This window comes from Nerophis lumbriciformis, linkage group LG01 (genome assembly GCF_033978685.3).
Source record: "Nerophis lumbriciformis linkage group LG01, RoL_Nlum_v2.1, whole genome shotgun sequence".
NCBI classification, from domain to species: Eukaryota; Metazoa; Chordata; class Actinopteri; order Syngnathiformes; family Syngnathidae; genus Nerophis; species Nerophis lumbriciformis.
In genome coordinates this window covers 33,710,218-33,731,159 of record NC_084548.2, presented here as the reverse complement: position 1 = coordinate 33,731,159, position 20,942 = coordinate 33,710,218, and the positions used below count along the sequence as shown (strand labels likewise).

The 20,942-nt window shown below is 39.9% G+C and overlaps 1 protein-coding gene across 3 annotated transcripts in view; it reads right to left on the bottom strand.

Moving 5' to 3' along the window:
• camkvl (CaM kinase-like vesicle-associated, like) overlaps window positions 1-20,942 on the bottom strand; it is a 97,702-nt gene that overhangs the window by 15,765 nt on the left and 60,995 nt on the right. For all 3 annotated transcript variants that reach the window (XM_061979938.2, XM_061979932.2, XM_061979931.1), the window contains one exon: window positions 7,392-7,498. In XM_061979938.2, coding sequence (XP_061835922.1) covers window positions 7,392-7,486 — 95 coding nt within the window. In that variant the 5' untranslated portion in view covers window positions 7,487-7,498. The remainder of the gene's footprint in view (window positions 1-7,391; window positions 7,499-20,942) is intronic.

Below are 20,942 nucleotides of genomic sequence, written 5' to 3'. Positions count from 1 at the left end.
GTTGGCAAGTATGCTTAAACTGGATAAGAAGTTATCTAACAAACAGGAAACAATATGTGAAGCTAGGCGAACACACATCAACAATACTAAATATATCCTGTGGTGTACCTCAGGGATCAATACTAGGACCTAAATTATTCAATCTATATATAAATGACATTTGTAAAGTTACAAAAGATTTAAAGTTAGTATTATTTGCGGATGATACACCAGCGTTTTGTTCAGGAGAGGACACACAGAAGATAATACAAATAATAACAGAAGAAATTAACAAATTAAAAAGATGGTTTGACAAAAACAGACTATGGTTGAATCTCAGTGAAACTAAAATAATGCTATTTGGTAACAGTAGAAGAGAAAGTCAAACACAAGTACAAATAGACGGAGTGGAAATTGAAAGAGTAAATGAAACCACATTTCTAGGTATAATGATTGATGATAAATTGAACTGGAAACCTCATGTAAAAAATATACAACATAAAGTAGCGAGAAACACATCAATAACGTATAAAGCAAAACATGTTCTAGACCAAAAATCACTTCATATTCTCTACTGCTCGCTAGTGTTACCATATCTGAGTTACTGTGTAGAAATATGGGGAAATAACTACAAAAGTGCACTTCATTCACTAACGGTGTTACAAAAAAGATCAGTTAGAATAATACATAATGTTGGATATAGAGAACATACAAATCCTTTATTTATTGAATAAAAAATACTGAAATTCCATGACATAGTGAATTTGCAAACAGCTAAAATTATACACAAAGCAAACTATAACCTGCTACCCAAGAATATACAATTCTTCTCAAAAAAAGAGGAGAAATATAATCTTAAAGAAAAATGTAATTTAAAACATTTGTATGCACGTACAACACTTAAGACCTTCAGTATATCTGTATGTGGAATTAAATTATGGAATGGATTAAGCAAAGCAATCAAACAATGTACTAATATGATCCACTTCAAGAAACTCTTCAAACTTAAAGTGTTTACAAAGTACAAAGAACAAGAACAATGACACACATTCTCAATTGATTTCATCCATCCATTCATTCATTCTCAAAATAAACTTACTTATCTCATGATATGAAATATGACTTACTTCACCAATTATTATTATTAAATTATTATTATTTATTTATTTTTATTGTGATTACTTATGGAGTATATTGTGAATAAATTGTGAACAGGAAGTGAACAAAAAAGTTTTAGCAACTGTTATGTAAACGAAAAGGGGTAGGATTAAATAAACTCTGCTTCTTCCTACTCCTTTTCGAACATGTTGAAAAGAGAAACTGGAAATTGTGATGTTTCATGTTGTATGCTTGCATGTTCGAAAAAAAATAAACTCAAACTCAAACTCAAACACTTGAGTTTTAAAAAGCCATGTTTTAGGAGTACAGAATTAAACAAGTTGACAACAAGTTGAAAAATCATTTTGCCCTGAGGCTGAGAGGCATATGTTAACTCTTCTCAAGATGTGAGATGCAAAATTAAATGACAACTCTTCACATCTGTTATATTTAGAGGCTGGCATTAGCGTAAATTGTGTTCACATTAGTTTTTCATTATGAGTCTCATGACAAATAATGGCAATGTTATAAAACAATAGGGCCAAGAAAATTAGGTATAATAAAAAAACAATTAGATTGCAGATATTGTTTTCATCACACTGTAAAGTATGTGCACTTAAGTTTTGGCTTGTATGAGTTACATAAGATATGCACAAATCTCTGAGGCCAGATGCTGATGTTGCCATATGGCCTACGGTGTGTGTGGGTGCGCCTGTGCGTGCGTGTGTGTGTAGAGTTTTTCCACACTAATTTTTTTAATTTTGTGGCTGTATTTTGAAAAGTTAAGTTGATCAAATCCGCTACATGCTGGCCTCTTGCTCCTACAACAATCAGTCCTTTCGTTTAGTTTTTTCAATTTCCTTGACCTACTTAAAGAAAATGGAATCCACCTATTTTTAATCATCTCTCTCAGCAGAGCAAAATATACAAAACAGTTAACATGAATGTCATTTATGTAGTTCAAATTCCACAAACAGAAACCAACTCTACCTAACAGAAACTTCCTAGCTCATTATGAACATACTGAAGCACCTATTTGATACACCTTCACACAAAGCATCAATGAACCAGTCAGCAGGCCTTAACTGTAAGAGGTCCCACGTCTGTGTTGTTCTTTGCCAGCACGGTCATGACAAAACATCAAGTATCAATAATAGAGTATCAATTTCTTATACTCTACTGTAATATATTTTGTACACTAATCCATTTTGTTTTATAGTCTTCATTTCTTATACGCACACATTTCATTTTTACTTTCTTAAATTCTTAAACTCATATATTTTGGTTTACATGTATTTTCTGTCCTATTTACAGGATTTGAGGTTTCAGCCACAGTTTGGAAAAAAAGCTAAGTCAATCAATTTGGCATCAAAGCATTTCTGAATGAGACTCCTTTTGACAGGAAGGCAGCTCGAAGACCTCGATAGAAAGTCAGATTCAAGGACCCATATTTCCATCCTAGAAGATGGATGGATGGATGGCAAATTTGACACAACAGCAGGATGGCTATATAATTGACTACAGTGACAAGCAATGGTGACATACTGAGTGCTCTATTTTGTATCTTGTTATCCAGTGTGTATTTATTTAAATAATAATACACTCTTCGCAAGTTGTGTCGTTTGATGGCAAAATATGTTCCTATAACCACCATTATTTAAGCCTGGATGCTAACAGTTTAGAAAATATGTAGTTTGAGTTGACTGCTGCTTCAAAGCAATCACGTAAAACTTAAGTATTGATAGTTCAGCCAAACAATGCAATTAAACGTTCTGATAAATTTCAAACTGCTAACATAAGTCATTTTTATGCATGCACTCTCATGTGAATGGGAATGTCAATTTCAGGGCTGTCTTTAAATAGTTGTAGATTTCCATCCATCCATTTTCTACCGCTTATCCCTTTTGGAGTCGCAGGGGGTGCTGGAGCCTATCTCAGCTGCAATCGGGAGGAAGCCGGGTTACACCCTGAGTAGTTGTAGATTTGATGATGTTATTTGGAAAAGTCTGATTTGATTATCAATGACAATGGTTAGACATTTAACCCCGCCTCTACAGTGATGGGAAAATGTAGTAAACTAAGCTACAAGTTACTTTCGATTAAATGTAGCTAAGCTACAGGCGAAGCTATCCCATGAGAATTGTAGCAAGCTACATGGCAAAAGTATCTTGCTACATTTAACAGCATTCATATCTATGGGCCCACATGTATAATATTAATGTTAATGTAACAGAGTGCAGAAAGGTACCCAATAAGGGGCCATTACTATTAACTATTAACTAGCTGGGGTCACCACACCCCACTGTATTTATTTTAGTTTGCCTTTTCTTTGGCCCACCCCTATAATGTTACTCATTTTCTCTGCCTTCCATCCATCCATTTTCTACCGCTTATCCCTCTCGGGGGTGATTACAGTAAAAAAACGGCATCTATCTATATCTTGACAAAAAACACCCAACAAAAAAACTACGACGTGTATTGTAAAGTTGGTAATGGTTATGTGCAGTGAAACTTTTCATGAACACAACTCAAACATTAATTTGTTCTCCTAAATTTGGGTTGGATGTCTTAGACGAAGAGAGCGGTTTAGTTTTATGTTATGGTTAAGTTTAAACAATTCAAAAATCAGGTTTGGGGCATTGCTTTTGCTAATAAACACATGTATTTGTTGAAATATGGCCAAGGACATGCATGTTTGTGGGTTTCCTGGACATCGTCTTCATCACTAAAGGAAAAATCTAATCTGCGGGAGAGAATCCCTCTGCCTTTTTCAAGTATGTTTTTTTTTCTGAGTGGTCAGCTTGAAGCGCCCCTCTCTCTGACTCCCTCGTCATCATGTGACATGAGTGCGTGTCTGTGAGGATTTTGTTTCCTGGTTTCGATGACGCGCCTTATCTTGCCTCTGATTGGCCAGTTTGTAATGTTTCGCCCTAAACTTAGCCAATTGTGACTCATCATACAAACACCAACCAATCATCATGGATTATCTCCGTACATATGGATGTTCTCATTCACCCAGGTCATTGTATTTTCTCTGTATTTATTTTTGGTCAGGATTCGCAGTCCATTTTCTCTCTATTTAGATTGTAGCTTTGATGTAAGCTACCTCGCTACAATTGCTCTAAAAGTAGCTAAGCTACAGGAAACGCTACTTGTTCAAAAAGTAGCTAAACTACCGCCAAGCTACTGAAAAATGTAGTTAAGCTACGTAGCTTAGCTATATGTAGCTTGTTACTGCCCATCACTGCACCTCTATCAGTGGGAAGGATCGAATTGAGTACCTGCTGGGGCCCCTGCGTACAGCAGATGTGTTGCGAGGATAAACTGATTGCGTTCATCATGTCATATTGATAATAGATTATTATGTTCAGACAAATAGCTTTTAGAGAGTAAGAGATAACTCTTGCTTACAGTTTCGGTTGTCACTTTAGTCTTCCTCAGAGTGGTCGCTGCTTCGTAGTGTGATGTGTTAAAAAACAGCTGGTCATGTTTTGGCCTCCCAGAACTTACTCTCAAATATCTGTGTCTGCACACAAGAATCAAGACTATTGGGAGGATGTTTTTACATGGGGGATGCGCCGATGCAAAACACATAGCTCGCCATGCCACTGCGCGTGTCGGGCCAGCTGTATCCTGCCATCAGCACCAGAGATGTAGCTTTCCTCTGACAATGGTAATGATCATTCCAAAAGTTTACGAACAAAAACTTAGTTATTACTTGTATTTAATCTATTTAGTCATGTTTGATGTCTTTTCGACGGAGCCCCAGACCCGAGGACCTCATTAAACCATCCAATCACTACCGTGTTTATTTGTTTATTACAGTGGTTTAGCCTTTTCTGAGGTGCAAATAGTTGCAAATGAGAGCAGTGTTTTGCTCACTCTAAGGAAATACCTTCTTTTACAAGTTTAATTGATTAACTTAGGAAGAATCACCTTATAACAGCTCGATCTCCATCCATGTGACATTACCGACACCGAGTGAGCAGTCAGTATACAGAATACAGTTGTACCTCAACTTACAAGTACCTCAACTTAGTATTTTGAGATACAAGCTTTGTCTTGGCTTTTTGCTATGCTGTGAGTTACAAGCATTTTTGCTGCCTGTTGATGTATTTGTCCAAACCCACAGTTAGAGATTGAAACAATCCCAATATCCAACCGGAGAGACTAACAAAGTTAATGTGAAGGAGAAAAAGCAGTCGACCGAATCAGAGAAACAAGACATGACAAAAACAATATATGTCCTATCCTTACTTGCCAACCCTCCCAAATTTTCTGGGAGACTCTCGAATTTCAGTGGCTCTTCCGAAAACCTCCCGGGACAACAATTCTCCCGAATTTCTCCCGATTTCCAGCTGGACTTAAGGCACGCCTCCTCCAGGTCCGTGCGGACCTGAGTGAGGACAGCCTGTCGCCACGTCCGTTTTTCTTCCATATAAATAGCGTGCCGGCCCAGTCATGTTATAACATCTACAGCTTTTGGTGAGTGCACAACTGCACACACAACAAGAAGGAGATGAAGAACAAAGAAGAGATAGTCATGGCGACGACGAGTGACAGGGAATAGAACGAGGATGGACAATTCAACCCTAAACTCACTCCTTTTCTGCAAATTGAATTTCACAGATGCTGCCTGTAATAGAGTGATCTAAGTTGTTTGTTGCCATCTCCTGGTGAATGTTGGATATAGTGTTCTGTGGTTACTTTTTGGTTGGTCAACGGTTTACGTTGTATTGTGCACCCTGACGGCAAGTATGGGAGTCGGTTCTGAAGTATGAGGTAAAGAGACGTAACTTCGTCACCTCGCCTGGTTATTGACTCCAACCCAAAATATTACACTGCCCATACCTATGCTCCTTCAAAGGCTGTGCTACTGGCTGCAAAGCATTGCATTTTCAAATACAACAATGAATAGAGAATTGTTATGTGTGTATATGTGTAAATAAATGAACACTGAAATTCAAGTATTTATTTTACTTATATATATATATATATATATATAATAAAATACATATATATATATATATATATATATATATATATATATATATATATATAGCTAGAATTCACTGAAAGTCAAGTATTTTATTTATATATATAAGAAATACTTGAATGTCAGTGAATTCTAGCTATAAATATACTCCTCCCCCCTTAACCCCCCCCTGGCCCCGCCCACCTCAACCCCCCCCCCCCCCCAATCTCCCGAATTCGGAGGTCTCAAGGTTGGCATGTATGGTCCTATCCGCCCCCAACCCGGTGAGTCAGCCCCACGGCGCTGTCAGTCCGCATCGCACGGTTGTCCAAACAATGGACATTTATCCATTGAGGTGTGGGGGGGGGGGGCTGCACGGTAGGCAGTGGCACTGCCCTTAGTGTATGGGCACAGCTTGCTGTTGGCACTGACGTCCCCTGTGTGCAACGGGCACAGCTTGCTGTTGGCACTGACCTCCCCTGTGTGCAACGTAAACAACGTTTTCCTAGGGCCTACAGACTGCGTCTCCGCCGTGTAATAATAGGAACTTGCTGTTTAAGTTGCACTAGGATGTCTTTGAGTGACAGACCCGAGAGGTCAAAGTTGACAGCAAGTGATGTGTATGTCTGTGTACCAAAGGTAGTGACTGTCCAGTTTGGGAGTCAGTTGACAGAATAAATGTAAACATGTCAAACACAGCATTTGCAGCTTTGCGATATTTTAATGGATGAATGTTCATTAGGGATGTCCGATAATGGCAGGCCGATATTATCGGACATCTCTAATATTCATTGTTTGGATGTTTGTGGCTGCATGCTGCGGAGGCAGCTTGTGTGATGCCGACTGACAATGCTCTGGCGGGGTTAACTCACCGTGTCGGCTGCTAACCGGTAGAACATGTTTTGTAAAAGTGTGTTTCTCTGATTTGGTCGTCTGCTTCTCTTCAATACTAACTTTCTCAGTTCTGGTAGTTGGAAGGAAGGATTGTGTCAATCTTGTGGCTGTGGACAAATACTACTTCAACTGCAAGGGAAGGCTCGCAACTCAAATTATGCTTACAACGCAAAGAAAAACCCTAAAGACGTCTCGTATCTCAAAAAACTCATTAGTTAAGGTGAGGTAGTACATCAGCATTACCACAGTCTGTTGATTTCTTTCTTAAAAGAACATAAACAAAATGCCATACATTCGACTGATCGTCGACTACGGGCAAAATCTAACAAATCAGATTTAATAATGAAAATCCTTAGTTGAAGACAGCCACAGTCTATTGCTAAAACATGACAGAAGACAAAATAATCAAAGAAAATAATATTATGCAAATATTTAAAGTACTTACGCTCTAAGGACCTGACCGATCTCATATTTGTCCGTCACATCAGATATACTATTGTAAGTCCGCCCGTCTCGCAGAGCAAGGCACCCAAATGGCATGACAGCATTCACCTGATAAATACAGACAGAAAAATACAAAATGAATAATACATTCCAGCACAAATGTGGACTTTTGAGCACACATTTTGCTAATACGTTCAATAAAAGGATTAACAGGATTTCAGGAAGGCATTGATATTCATATTGAATAAAAAAGGAACACGTTGAATGAAGTGAAGGTCAATTTTTGTACAAAATGGCATACAAATGGCTCTGGTTGCTTGGCTGCATGTAAGCCTTGTCAAGAAATACTAAGCGAGCCACCAAGCTTCTCTTCATTCTGCTAAGATCCACGGAGATGTGTGCGGCTGTGTATGACAAGTTTAAATTAAACTTTACTAATACAAGTAAGTAAGTCCCTTTGCACCTGAGGAACAGTGCCACACTTATATTGACTGCAGTAAAAAGAGTTTAGATTCTGTGTGAATTCCATCCATCCATTTTCTACCGCTTGTCCCTCTCGGGGTCACTGGAGCCTATCCCAGCTGCATTCAAGCGGAAGACGGGTTACACCCTGGACAAGTCGCCACCTCATCGCAGGGCCAACACAGATAGACAGACAACATTCACACTCACAGTCACGCACTATGGCTAATTCATCTGTATATTTATTTTAGTATATTTCTTTGGATTGAATTACCTTCTCACTTTTTACTAAATGCACCATTTCTTGAACACAACTCTCAGTAGGATGCTGTGCACATTAGACATTAGTATGGCTACTATTTTAATGTTTGGCTACTATAATTTTAAAAAAAAACATCTACCAGTGAATCACTGAACATTGTTATATTTGGTAATATTTGTATATATTTGCTTTATATACAGTCAGCGCTAGTTTGTGTGTATGTATTTATATTATACATATTGTTCACACATGCAATACAGTCCATTCCAAAATAACAGCCCCCAAACACCCAGAATGTAGTGAATCAGCAATCGATACAGTCCATCATCTCACAGCCCACATCCTTGACGTCCCTGGAAGCAGCATCATGTCCTCCTATGCTCCTGTTCTACTCTTAACAATTACCCGATGTACTTGGTCTGCTCATTAGTACTGTATTCATGTTCGCTTTGGGTTCATTTACTGATTATCGCTGTCCGATTTATCGTCATAGGTCTCAAAATGAATCCATAAAGCTGACCAAATTGAGAAGTGATGAGATCACTCGGGCGAGCGAGAGCTCTGATGAACTGAGGTTATTAAGTAAACTAATAAAGCTGCGATGACTTCAGGATTGAGGCTTTGAAGATTAGCTGACAGAGAATGAAGTGCACATAACAAATGGAGAGGGGTAGAACAAAAAACAATGGAAATGCTCAGGGGTAATGACATTGTGAGAGTGCTAATTTAGGATTATGAAACAAATATCAATGCGATGATGTCAAAACCCCCCTCTTTAGCTTTACGTAGCATCACCAGTGGAAATGGTCAGTTCAGACGTGTTTCGGGGAAGGCGGGGTTTGAGAGAATTGGGTAATCCTACTGCCAGCCCCTAATCTCTAATCTGTATCTCTAATCCAGAGCACTGGGATATGCTATGGATAAATGTGTGTCTGCAAGTGCGTTCATGAATCTGTTGGTTTGAGCAAAGTGCAAAGGTCAAAGCAGATATGTGACATGTGCTGATCTGAGTTTGATTTAGAGGATGAGCGTTTGCTTGCGCATGCGTGTCCATATGTGCAGGGGAATTTAGCGATGGATTGAGAAAGGCCTGGTTTATGAGGAGATTATGTGAGTGCGACAACATCCCCATGACGAGATCCAGGAGGGTGAAAAGTGGTGCCTGATGTGAATGGAATTTAAGAAAAACGGCATTTGTGGATAATAGTTAGTATATGTATTGTATACTGACTGTTAGTCGGTAACACTTACAGTCATACTATTTACTGACAAGTTTGGGGTGGAGCCTTTTCAGCAGTTTTGACTTTGGCTTCATACGTGCACAAAAAGAGTGGTGTATTAATTCGTTATGGTTTCCGTGTGGGCTGTTTTTCTGTTTGGACTTTATTGTTACTTTTTTAATATTTATAATCATGTTTGTTTTTTACTGTCTTGTTAGTACAAACAGTACCTTCTTCCGTCTGTGCTGCTTGTTGTATTGATATTAGTTCTTGTCTGTTAGCTTCCCCTTGCGTCTCGCCTCCCTTCCTCCCCTGTCTAGCTTTGTTGCTTTGTAGTTTGCATATTTAGTTCCTATGTTTCTTGTTCAGTGTCTGTGAGGTTAGAGTTAATGTTTTTTGTGTTTTTTTTGCAGTCCACGCATTCTTTGTGCACATTTTTTAATTTTTGGGTCCACCTGCTTTCACTGCCAATCATCAAATATCATAATCATTTTTGGCTAGGTAGAATTTGTAGGGCACTTAATCAACAGAGGGCACACTGGTGGAGACGAGGTAATTGGTGAGGAAGAGTAACAACAAAATTGTTACCATAAAAGGACATTACTGCCAGTAACATCTCAACAAAAGCACAAAAAGTCTCCACTTTTTAAAAAGCTGTATCCAAATTCACAAGCTATACTGATAACAGCGCAATACATTTTTTTGTGTAGCTTTGAACTTGCACCCTCACACCCTGCCATGTATGAGACACATTTGTGGACATACCGAATTTAGAAACACACAAGATTAACAAAAACTTTATGAACCGACCCATAGTCACTGATCCATAATGGAATCAAACACATAACATTTGTTACCTGCTGGATATGATAGAGCAATACCCCATATTTACTCTAAGGCAGTGGTCCCCAACCACCGGGCCCGGCCCAGTACCGGTCCGTGGATTGATTGGTACCGGGCCGCACAAGAAAAAAAAAGAAAAAAAAAAAGAAGTGTTAAATCAACATAAAAAACACAAGATACACTTACAATTAGTGCACCGACCCAAAAAACCTCATTCACACTCATTCGTACAACAGGGTTGTTTCTTTCTGTTATTAATATTTCTGGTTCCTACATTATATATCAATGTAGGTCTATACAGTCTGCAGGGATACAGTCCGTAAGCACACATGATTGTATTTCTTTATGACCAAAAAAAAACAAAAAAAACTAACAGAACATGACTAAACAAAACATGATTCGGGTCACGGATCATGACATTTTTTTCCCCCAGACACGGTCGAAAAACAATATATAGATTCACCGGCCCCAAAATTAGGTACACCTGCCCACTCTCCTTTTTTTTTTTTTTTTTTGTCCTGTCCAGCTTCTCAGGCAAATCATATAGTTGATGTAGATGCCCATATCGGCTGTTCAGTACACCTGCCCACTCTCCAAACAATTCATGTCGCTGATATTCTGTGCATGCCAGGATTAGATGTAAATAATAAATTTATTTTTCTTGGGTTTTCCTCAACCAAGTTGTTATGTCGCAGCGGCGCAGTCTTTTTCATCTGAGTAGCAGCTGATCCAACTTGTACTTAATAGTCCATCTTTACAAAACAGTCCCGTATAAAATGCAGTGGACAAATAAATATGGAGGTATTTATTTTATAGACATCAGAGCAGGTGAGAAAACATTAAATGAGAAGGAACAACACGGGAGGCTCTAGACATCATCAGCAGACCTGGCAGGGTATGAACTATAAGTGCCCACATAAGTACACATGTCAATCAAAAACAGACTGTAAAACACAGCGTTCAGAGGCATCCAAATCATGCCCAAATGCATTAACCTTAACCTGATTTGATGCTTTGGTGTTGTTTAACCTGGTAACCGAGATTGTAACAACTTTTGTAAGTCAGAAAAGAGGAAAATCAGAAGTTCCCTTTAAAGTACCAGTAGAGCGGATAAACAATTTGACTCTATATTGAAGCCTTAATCATGTATATCGGATTTATGGCACTAAAAGACTTCCAACGTTTGCGAATAAATAAATATGCTAAAAATAGTATCAATCTCACTGAGATTCCCAAGCCATTTTGAGAGTTAATGAGCAAGCCACGTGATCTGTGACGTAGAAGTAGCAACCAGATATTCCTTCCTTATCAATAACAATGCTTTATTATGATCCAGAACCTTATATTTTTAGACCCGAACACAAAGAGGTTGAGCAATAAGTTTTCGAAACCGAGTGCTAAACGGGTGCAGCTTTATTGAAACACTATAGCATCAGCAGCTTTGCTAGATGCTAAGCACGTACAAACTAACCATAACAAACCATAAAAAAACCAAACACTGTATAATTTCCACTCTCGCTGGGACATACTTGCCAACCCTCCCGGATTTTCCGGGAGACTCCCGAAATTCAGCGCCTCTCCCGAAAACCTCCCGGGACAAATTTTCTCCCGAAAATCTCCCGAAATTCAGGCGGAGCTGGAGGCCACGCCCCCTCCAAATCCATGCGGACCTGAGTGACGTGTTGACAGCCTGTTCACACGTCCGCTTTCCCACAATATAAACAGCTAATGATCGAGGGCGAGTTCTTGGTTTCTTATGTGGGTTTATTGTTAGGCAGTTTCAATAACGTCCTCCCAGCACGGTAATAAAAACACAACAACAGCAGTCAAGTTTTCGTCTACAGTAAAGCAGTTCGTCTGCCGTAAACAGCAATGTTGTGACACTTTTAAACAGGACAATACTGCCATCTACTGTACATGCATATGTGACCCACCCATAATGTGTCACATTTTTGTGTTGATTTATTTATTTTATTTTGTGGTTTGAATTCGTTTTTGGAGCTGTAATTACACATTTATCAGTATTCACATTGGTCAGTAGGGGGCAGTAGGGCGTTTCTTCCCAATTGAATGCTATCACCTGCAGACCGGACGTGTCTTGTCATTCTGATGAGAGCGACCAGTCTGTGAACAATTGAATCGTCCTGTGTGCTTTTTCCTCCTGTATAACAGGTTAGTTTTGGTGAATCAACTCACTGAATAATATCCATGTGATCTTTATAAGTTTAAGTACACATTCTGATGGTGGAGCCTAACTCTAAAGTGTTTGTGAGTTGTAGTTTGTATTTGTGAATGAATCCAGTGTACAGCTGCAGTAATCGATACAAAAAGGCGACGCGAGTACGCAATGTTTATATACGAACTTCTGATCCTAATTCAGACTCCCAAATTAGAGCTCCCGTTTTCTTATTGATTTTATTATGTATAGTTGTATAATGTGTGTATTCTGAAATAGTGACAGAGAATAGAACAAGTATGGACAATTCAACCCTTAACTCAACAATGAGTAGATGAGTGTTATGTGTAAATAAATGAACACTGAAATTCAAGTATTTCTTTTATTTATATATATATATATATATATATATATATATATATATATATATATATATATATATATATATATATATATATATGTATATATATATATATATATATATATATAATAAAATATATATATATATAGCTAGAATTCACTGAAAGTCAAGTATTTCTTATATATATATGTCTTAACCACGCCCCCGCCCCACACCCCCACCTCCCGAAATCGGAGGTCTCAAGGTTGGCAAGTATGCGCTGGGATGCCCTCCGACGGGGCGCTCACATATTCCCGTTTAGATGAAGATTCTATTGCAATCCTCACGAAGGGTTAAAAAAAGTTGCCACAACCGCGTCTTTTTCACCATCTCGAGAGAAGTCATAGTCAACCAGTCTCTCGGCCCCAGTTCACTTTTGTCGACTACCCAGTGAGAAATGCATGAATTCTAATCTAGAATGACCTATTAGCAAGTTTTAGACGAAGCAGAAGCAGCCTCCAGCTTAGTGTGTCAACAATAGCAGCGTAAGCTCATTGCTTTCAATGTGCCACTAAAATAGGCCGTTTGCGTTATCGCTTATAATAACAATATCACTCACATTTGGTTAATTTACAGGTCACGTCATATAAATGAAGTATTGCTGGCAGTTTTTGAAAATGGATGGATGGATGGATTTGGTGAGCGTGACCTCAAGAATGCTGAAATAGCAGACGGTATGCAGGTAAAAATTATATTGTCAATGTGTCTCCGCAGCCAGTGGGGAAGAGCCAGGTGTCGGCGGCGGGTGGAACACCGCTGCAGCTTGAGAACGGCAGCACAACATGCACAGGATGAACGCCCCAGTAGCAGCAGAGGTCCATGCTCAGGTCCCAGTCGCTGCTGCTGTCAGCGCAGAGGATGTCCTTGGACTAGCCACTGTTGCGGCCGCCGAGGAGGAAGATAAACGGACGCTTCTGCAGCAGACCAGGATGGCGAGCGCCAGACGGGCGCTTCTGTAGCAGGCAAGGACAGCAAGTGCCAGACGGGCGCTTCTGCAGTAGACCCACTGGAGCTGCGGGCGGCGACTGCGGCACACCCACTGGAGTTGCGGGCGGCGACTGCGACACACCCACTGGAGTTGCGGGTGGTGAGTGCGGCACACCCACTGGAGTTGCGGGTGGTGAGTGCGGCAGACCCACTGGAGGTGCGGGTGGCGACTGCGGCAGACCCACTGGAAACGACGCTGGCATTAGCGGCAGAACCAATGGAGCAGATGGCGTCGACTGCGGCAGAACCACTGGAGCGGGTGGCAGCGCCTGTGGCAGACCCACTGGAAAGGATGGCGGCGACTGTGGCATACCCACTGGAGACGATGGCGGCGACTGCGGCATACCCACTGGAGAGGATGGCGGCAACTGCGGCAGACCCACTGGAGAGGATGGTGGCGTTTGCAGACCCACGAGAGAGTATGGTGGCGTTTGCAGACCCACTGGAGAGGATGGCGCCGTCTGCAGGACAGGACGGAACGGTGTCGGCATTGTGGACAAACTCACATGGAGAAGAAGGGAGTACTGGTTGCGACGTCATTGAGGTCATCCCAGCAGGGAGATATGGTAGCATCGTGGACGACCTCACCGAAGCAGGAAGGCTTGCTGATAGCGACGTCGCTGATGAGGTCATCCAACTAGGGAGGCATGGTAGCGGCGTCGTGGATGACCTCACTGGAGCAGGAAGTTTCTGTGCCACCCCAGCTGCACAGCGACTCATAGCCTCCCTGGCTCCCTCAAGGGACGGATCCCAGATTTCCCCAGAGAGGCAAACAGAAGACAGGGATGGGTGGGAGGGAGCTTGAGGAGAAGCTGGAGAACGCTTCAATGTGGCCATCAGGGCCAAAATCTTGTCAAGAAGCCATAAAAATCTTTGCAGGGTCACTCACTGGCTGGATCATTTCTGTCAGGATTGGGTGAGAGTTGCTTGTAATGTGACCCCAAGGATGTGGAAATAGCAGACAGAGGTAAAAGTATATTTATTGGCAACAGGGAGGTGCACAGTAGCTAACAAGTAGAATGATTGAGCACAGAAGGAGGCACCCAGGTGGAACTAAATAGAACTAATTAATGAGAATCAGGTGTGCTGGCTGGACATGGAACAGAAAGTAAAGGTGCTTCAAAACACAGAGACCAAACAGGAAATACTAAGAAAACAAGAGCACCAGGACAGGAAGTGATTCAAAAACACAGGAAGTAGAAACTAGAAATATGAGCACTGGACAGGAATTAAAAGACTAAACACAGGAAAACACAAATGTGCCCAAACTGTCAGTAGCAAGCCTGACATTCTGGATGTTTTTAGAGGGTATAATGGGCGCAATAGAGGACCCTCGATCCGTTGACTCATTTGTTAGCTATTTATTTACAATTTCGAATGCATAAAAAAAGACAAACATATGTGTTCTTAACTTACAGAAGGATTATGATTGATAGACAGCACATCTCTTTTCAATGTTTGCGTATTTCCAGTATGACTGATCTGATAATATGGTCAGAGTGCAGAAGCGTTACTCCAGTGATGTAGAATCTTCAGAAATTGCCGAAGATATTCAAAATGGCCGACTGAATTTGTGGCATTTTATGTTGTTTGGACCGTATTTTCACATACTTTGCCGATTGCAAATACAATTAGATATGGTTTAATGGATACAATGAAACACAATAAAACATATAAAGTGAACTCATTTTTCCACTCTACTGGTACTTTAATGTTTAATGCGCTCTTCAGACCTCGGAAAATATTTGATTAGCACTAGACATATTGAAATATTGCCACCTGTAATGATATCAAATATGATTTAATATACAATGAATGTTTAAGCAGCTCCAACAATGTTTGGCTTCTGATTACAATATGGCTGATAGAAATTCATATGTGAAGATACAGTATGTACACTATTTTTAGTCAGGGTTTAAGGTTGACTCTTTCTTTTGGGTACTTGTTTCTGGTGTGGTCACCAGGTTTTTTTCCCCCAAGGAGGTTATAATCTAAAGATGCTGTTTTACACATGGGCTTGCGGAATACTGAGTCAAAACAAACCTTCAAGTTGAGGCTGAGTAAGAGACAAAAAAGGAGGGAGATAAAAATGGAGAAGTGGGAACGACGAAAGTTGAGGGAAGAGGTGCTAAAAGAAGGGGAGAGAAAAGCAAAAGAGGAAGACAGAAGGAAAATGGACAAAATACTGCGGAGGTGCAAAACACAGAACTGCAGTGGCAGATTTGATAGTGCCTCTCAACTTCACAGCTTCACAGCTGTGTGTGTGTGTGAGTGTGTGAAAGTTTTGCAGAGGTAGATGTGTGTATGTGCATGTGTGTGAACATGTGATGTGACTCATCTTTATGAAGGGCTGTCCCCTATCAACTCTATTTTAATCCAGTTTCACCATTTTAGCAGCAGCTGCTTTTTGACCATAGGAAAGTGAGCACAGTGAACAGTGTGTGATTGAACAACATTTTTCTTTTTAGACACATTTGTCACCAATTTTTCCATCAGACAAAGTTGACTCATCTGTGCCATGTCACACAGCTTCATATAAAGTTATATATAAGTATTAAGTCTGATCACATAACTACCAAAAAATGCTTTATAAGCACATCCATAGAGACAGGATATGTAACGTTGACGAGGACGAGGAGGCGTGGTGATGCGCGGATTGTTCTTCCGACAAGGACAGCAGGAACTCCAGAGACAGCGTGCAGGTAAGACAATGATTTATTTGCATAAATCATACAAAAATACAAAAACAAAAAAAAACAAGCAAACACAAGGAGAGCGAGACCGTGCCGACTGCACACGGGAAGCTAACGGAATAGCTCACTAGAAAACACTAAGACGGGACTTAGCGTACGAAAAACCACAGGGAACCAACGTGACAGTTGCATGAGAGCAAACAAAAGCACCAGGACGAGTGAGGCAAAAAGGCAGGACTAAATAGCTCTCTTGATTAGTACCCAGGAACAGGTGAGCGTCCTGAACACTAATCAGAGGCAGGTGACAATAATAAATAATAATAATTTATCGGCCGATAATATCGGCAGGCCGATATTATCGGCCGATAAATGCGTTAAAATGTAATAGCGGAAATTATCGGTATCGTTTTTTTTATTATCGGTATCGTTTTATTTTTAATTTTAATTTTTTAATTAAATCAACTTAAAAAACACAAGGTACACTTATAATTAGTGCTTCAACCCAAAAAACCTCCCTCCCCCATTTACACTCATTCACACTCATTCACACAAAAGGGTTGTTTCTTTCTGTTATTAATATTCTGGTTCCTACATTATATATCAATATATATCAATACAGTCTGCAGGAAAACAGTCCGTAAGCACACATGATTGTGCGTGCTGCTGGTCCACTAATAGTACTAACCTTTAACAGTTAATTGTACAAATTTTCATTATTACTATTTTCTATGTAACTGTTTTTAAATTGTTTTACTTTCTTTTTTATTCAAGAAAATGTTTTTAATTTATTTATCTTATTTTATTGTATTAATTTTTTTTCAAAAGTACCTTATCTTCACCATACCTGGTTGTCCAAATTAGGCATAATAATGTGTTGATTCCACGACTGTATATATCGGTTGATATCGGTATCGGTTGATATCGGTATCGGTAATTAAAGAGTTGGACAATATCGGAATATCGGATATCCGCAAAAAGCCATTATCGGACATCCCTAATAAATAACCATGGCAACCAAGAAGACACAGAACCGGGGTGCTGAAACAGAACTTAAACAACAAGTGAATCAAAATGTAAAAAAACTGTGATCCGGGCAACGATTCATAACAGGATAAACTGTTATGTTGGGTAATAAGGTTTATTACGGAAAAAAATCGAAGGAATTTTGATCTGTGGCGGCTTATTATCAGCATAGATCATGTTGGGTTTACTCTTTGTCAAGGCTTGGGAATTATTAGCAAAATAGAAAATATGTCTGGCTCTTCAATAAAATCTTACTCTATTGTGTTTCATAGCTACTTTGAAATGTTAAGGTAAACAGCAAATCACTGTTAGTTTTGCATGTGAAAATGTACTCCAGCACATGCAAAACCTGAGTGTGAAGACACAGCCAGCTATCTGAGACATCACACTTTTACTTCACCACCTTAAATCCAATTGCTTGTGCGCGTGTCTGAGTGTGTCAGAGTGCTTGTTCACAAGTGCAGAGTCGAGGTTGCAGAGAAGCTCGAAAAGGAATTGAATGGGTGGGCGGTGGAGGTCTGGGGAGAGAACATCAGGTACACCCAAACGTAAATGCTGAGCTGCAAAGCAAACAGAGGACCCCCGGCATAGAGACAGACGTCACTGACAGAGGCCTTTCAAAACCTCAACAATATCCAGATAAGTGAAAGTTATTTCCAGCATTAAAATAATGTTGTTTTTCAAAGTTTAATTGGTGGTCAGAGACGTATTTTAGCAGAGAGTACTCCGGCTTCCTCCCACCTCCAAAGACATGCACCTGGGGATAGGTTGATTGGCAACACTAAATTGGCCCTAGTGTGTGAATGTGAGTGTGAATGTTGTCTGTCTATCTGTGTTGGCCCTGCGATGAGATGGCGACTTGTCCAGGGTGTACCCTGCCTTCCGGCCGATTGTAGCTGAGATAGGCTCCAGCGCCCCCCGCGACCCCAAAGGGAATAAGCGGTAGAAAATGGATGGATGGATGGAAGATCAAACTATTATATATTCAGTCAGTTGAAATATATCTTAATTGTTTTACCGGAACACAAACATATACACTTATATTAAGATTTCAAGCCTCCCTCAGATTTGAGGGATGATCTGAAGTATAAATATGGGAGAGTATAATAACCATTTTGTGTGTCTGTTGAAGGAAGATTAGTAATCGTATTTAGGCTAATCACGGATAGGTTATAGATTTAAATATGTTAATAATTTTTGTAATTTCACCTAGATAATTCACCAAGAGCCATGAATATTTCAAGAAGCATTGCCGAAATGATCGCAAAGGACCCATCCTCTCTCTCTGGTTGAACAGGAGGGTTTTAAGAATGTTAATAAATTATTCATAACTATAATAATACATGCTATTTTATTATTTGGCTTAAATTGCTGTCCTGTGTTTAATAGTATCATAATCATAATCAATTAATTAAAGTAAAAGCAAAAGTACAAAATCATTAAATGATCAGGCATTTTCAAGCAAAAAGTATCGGTATCAGAATCGGCGATACTGGCCCTGTAATAACGCGGTATCGGATCGATACCAACCGTACTCACCACTTGATGGTTTACGGCTATGCGTTACGGTTATGCCTCTACATAAGGGTATTATTATTGTGTGTGTGTATAAGGACCCCCAAAATGGCACCTAATAGAAGACATATCATCAGCGTTTTGTTTCGCATAAGTCCTAAAAATGTGCGTGTGTCCACCATTGTAGCCCTCCCCGTAGTCAATAAGCTCCTTTTTCTCTATTCTCTTGTTGTTGGGCATTCATCCTCCACTGTTGCCATTTCTAATATAAAGAAACGTACAGTTCTTACTTGTATCTGTCAGTAGACTCACTATGGAAGCGCTGAAAACTACCGGTACAACAAAGATGGCGAGGAGAAGACGCCGCCGAAGTGGAGCCTCATAAATAAGACCCGCCCACAAAACGGTGTATCCTGAAGAGACATATAGACCTGCTCATGGGCAGTGCACCTTATAATTGGGTGGGCCTTCTGGTCTGAAAAATATGGTAATTATACCTGTTACATTTACAGCACATCTTTTTTAAAAAGTGACCTTTGACATTCATGTTTAAAGTGTTTGTGGTGTGATTTATAATACAGTGCAAGACTTTCCCGCTGCACATTACAACCTCGATAATAAATAATTTTTACTATTAGAATACTACTAGAATACTAGTACCAGTATCAGTACAGCACATTGAAATCCCTGAACACCAAAGTTCAACACACATTTTTTGAAAAAAAGATTTGAGATTGTATAAATGCATTTTATTTCATTTCTTACCAGTACAGTATATTTTTTTAGCATATGTGCTCTGTGAACAAGAACTTACCTGGGCTTTACATGAGCACGATGCACCTGAATTAAATACTTACTCACACACCACACGGCGCATACATGTAGCTACGTTCTTATTCATATTCATATTCATATTCATATTCATATTCATATTCATATTCATATTCATTCATGCTCAGTGGCCTTGTGGTTAGTGTCCGCCCTGAGATCGGTAGGTTGTGAGTTCAAACCCCGGCCGAGTCATACCAAAGACTATAAAAATGGGACCCATTACCTCCCTGCTTGGCACTCAGCATCAAGGGTTGGAATTGGGGGTTAAATTGATTGATTTAAACTTTTATTAGTAGATTGCACAGTGCAGTACATATTCCGTACAATTGACCACTAAATGGTAACACCCGAATACGTTTTTCAACTTGTACGTAAATCAATTCATGGTACAAATATATACTATCATCATAATACAGTCATCACACAAGTTAATCATCAGAGTATATACATTGAATTATTTACAATCCGGGGTGTGGGATGAGGAGGGGGGCGCGGGGGGGTTAGGTTTGGTTGATATCAGCACTTCAGTCATCAACAATTGCATCATCTGAGAAATGGACATTGAAACAGTGTAGGACTGACTTGGTAGGATATGTACAGCGAGCAGTGAACATAGTGAGTTCAGAAAGCATAAGAACAAGTATATACATTTGATTATTTACATTTGATTATTTACAATCCGGGGAAGTGGGATGTGGATAGGGTGTTAGTCAAGGGTTGAAGTTGCCTGGAGGTGTTCTTTTAGTGTGGTTTTGAAGGAGGATAGAGATACACTTTCTTTTACACCTGTTGGGAGCGCATTCCATATTGATGTGGCATAGAAGGAGAATGAGTTAAGATCTTTGTTAGATCGGAATCTGGGTTTAACGTGGTTTGTGGAGCTCCCCCTGGTGTTTTTACGTTATGGAAATAGTTTGACATGTACTTCGGTATCAGGGAGGTGTCTCAGATTTTATAGACTTCGCTCAGTGCAAATGATTCCCGGGCGCAGCCACCGCTGCTGCTCCCTGCTCCCCTGTGGGGATGGGTCAAATGCAGAGGATAATTTCACCGCACCTAGTGTGTGAGTGACAATCATTGGCACTTTAACTTTTTTAACTTTAACTCTATGTAGTAAAGGTGTCCAATCATTTTCCAGCA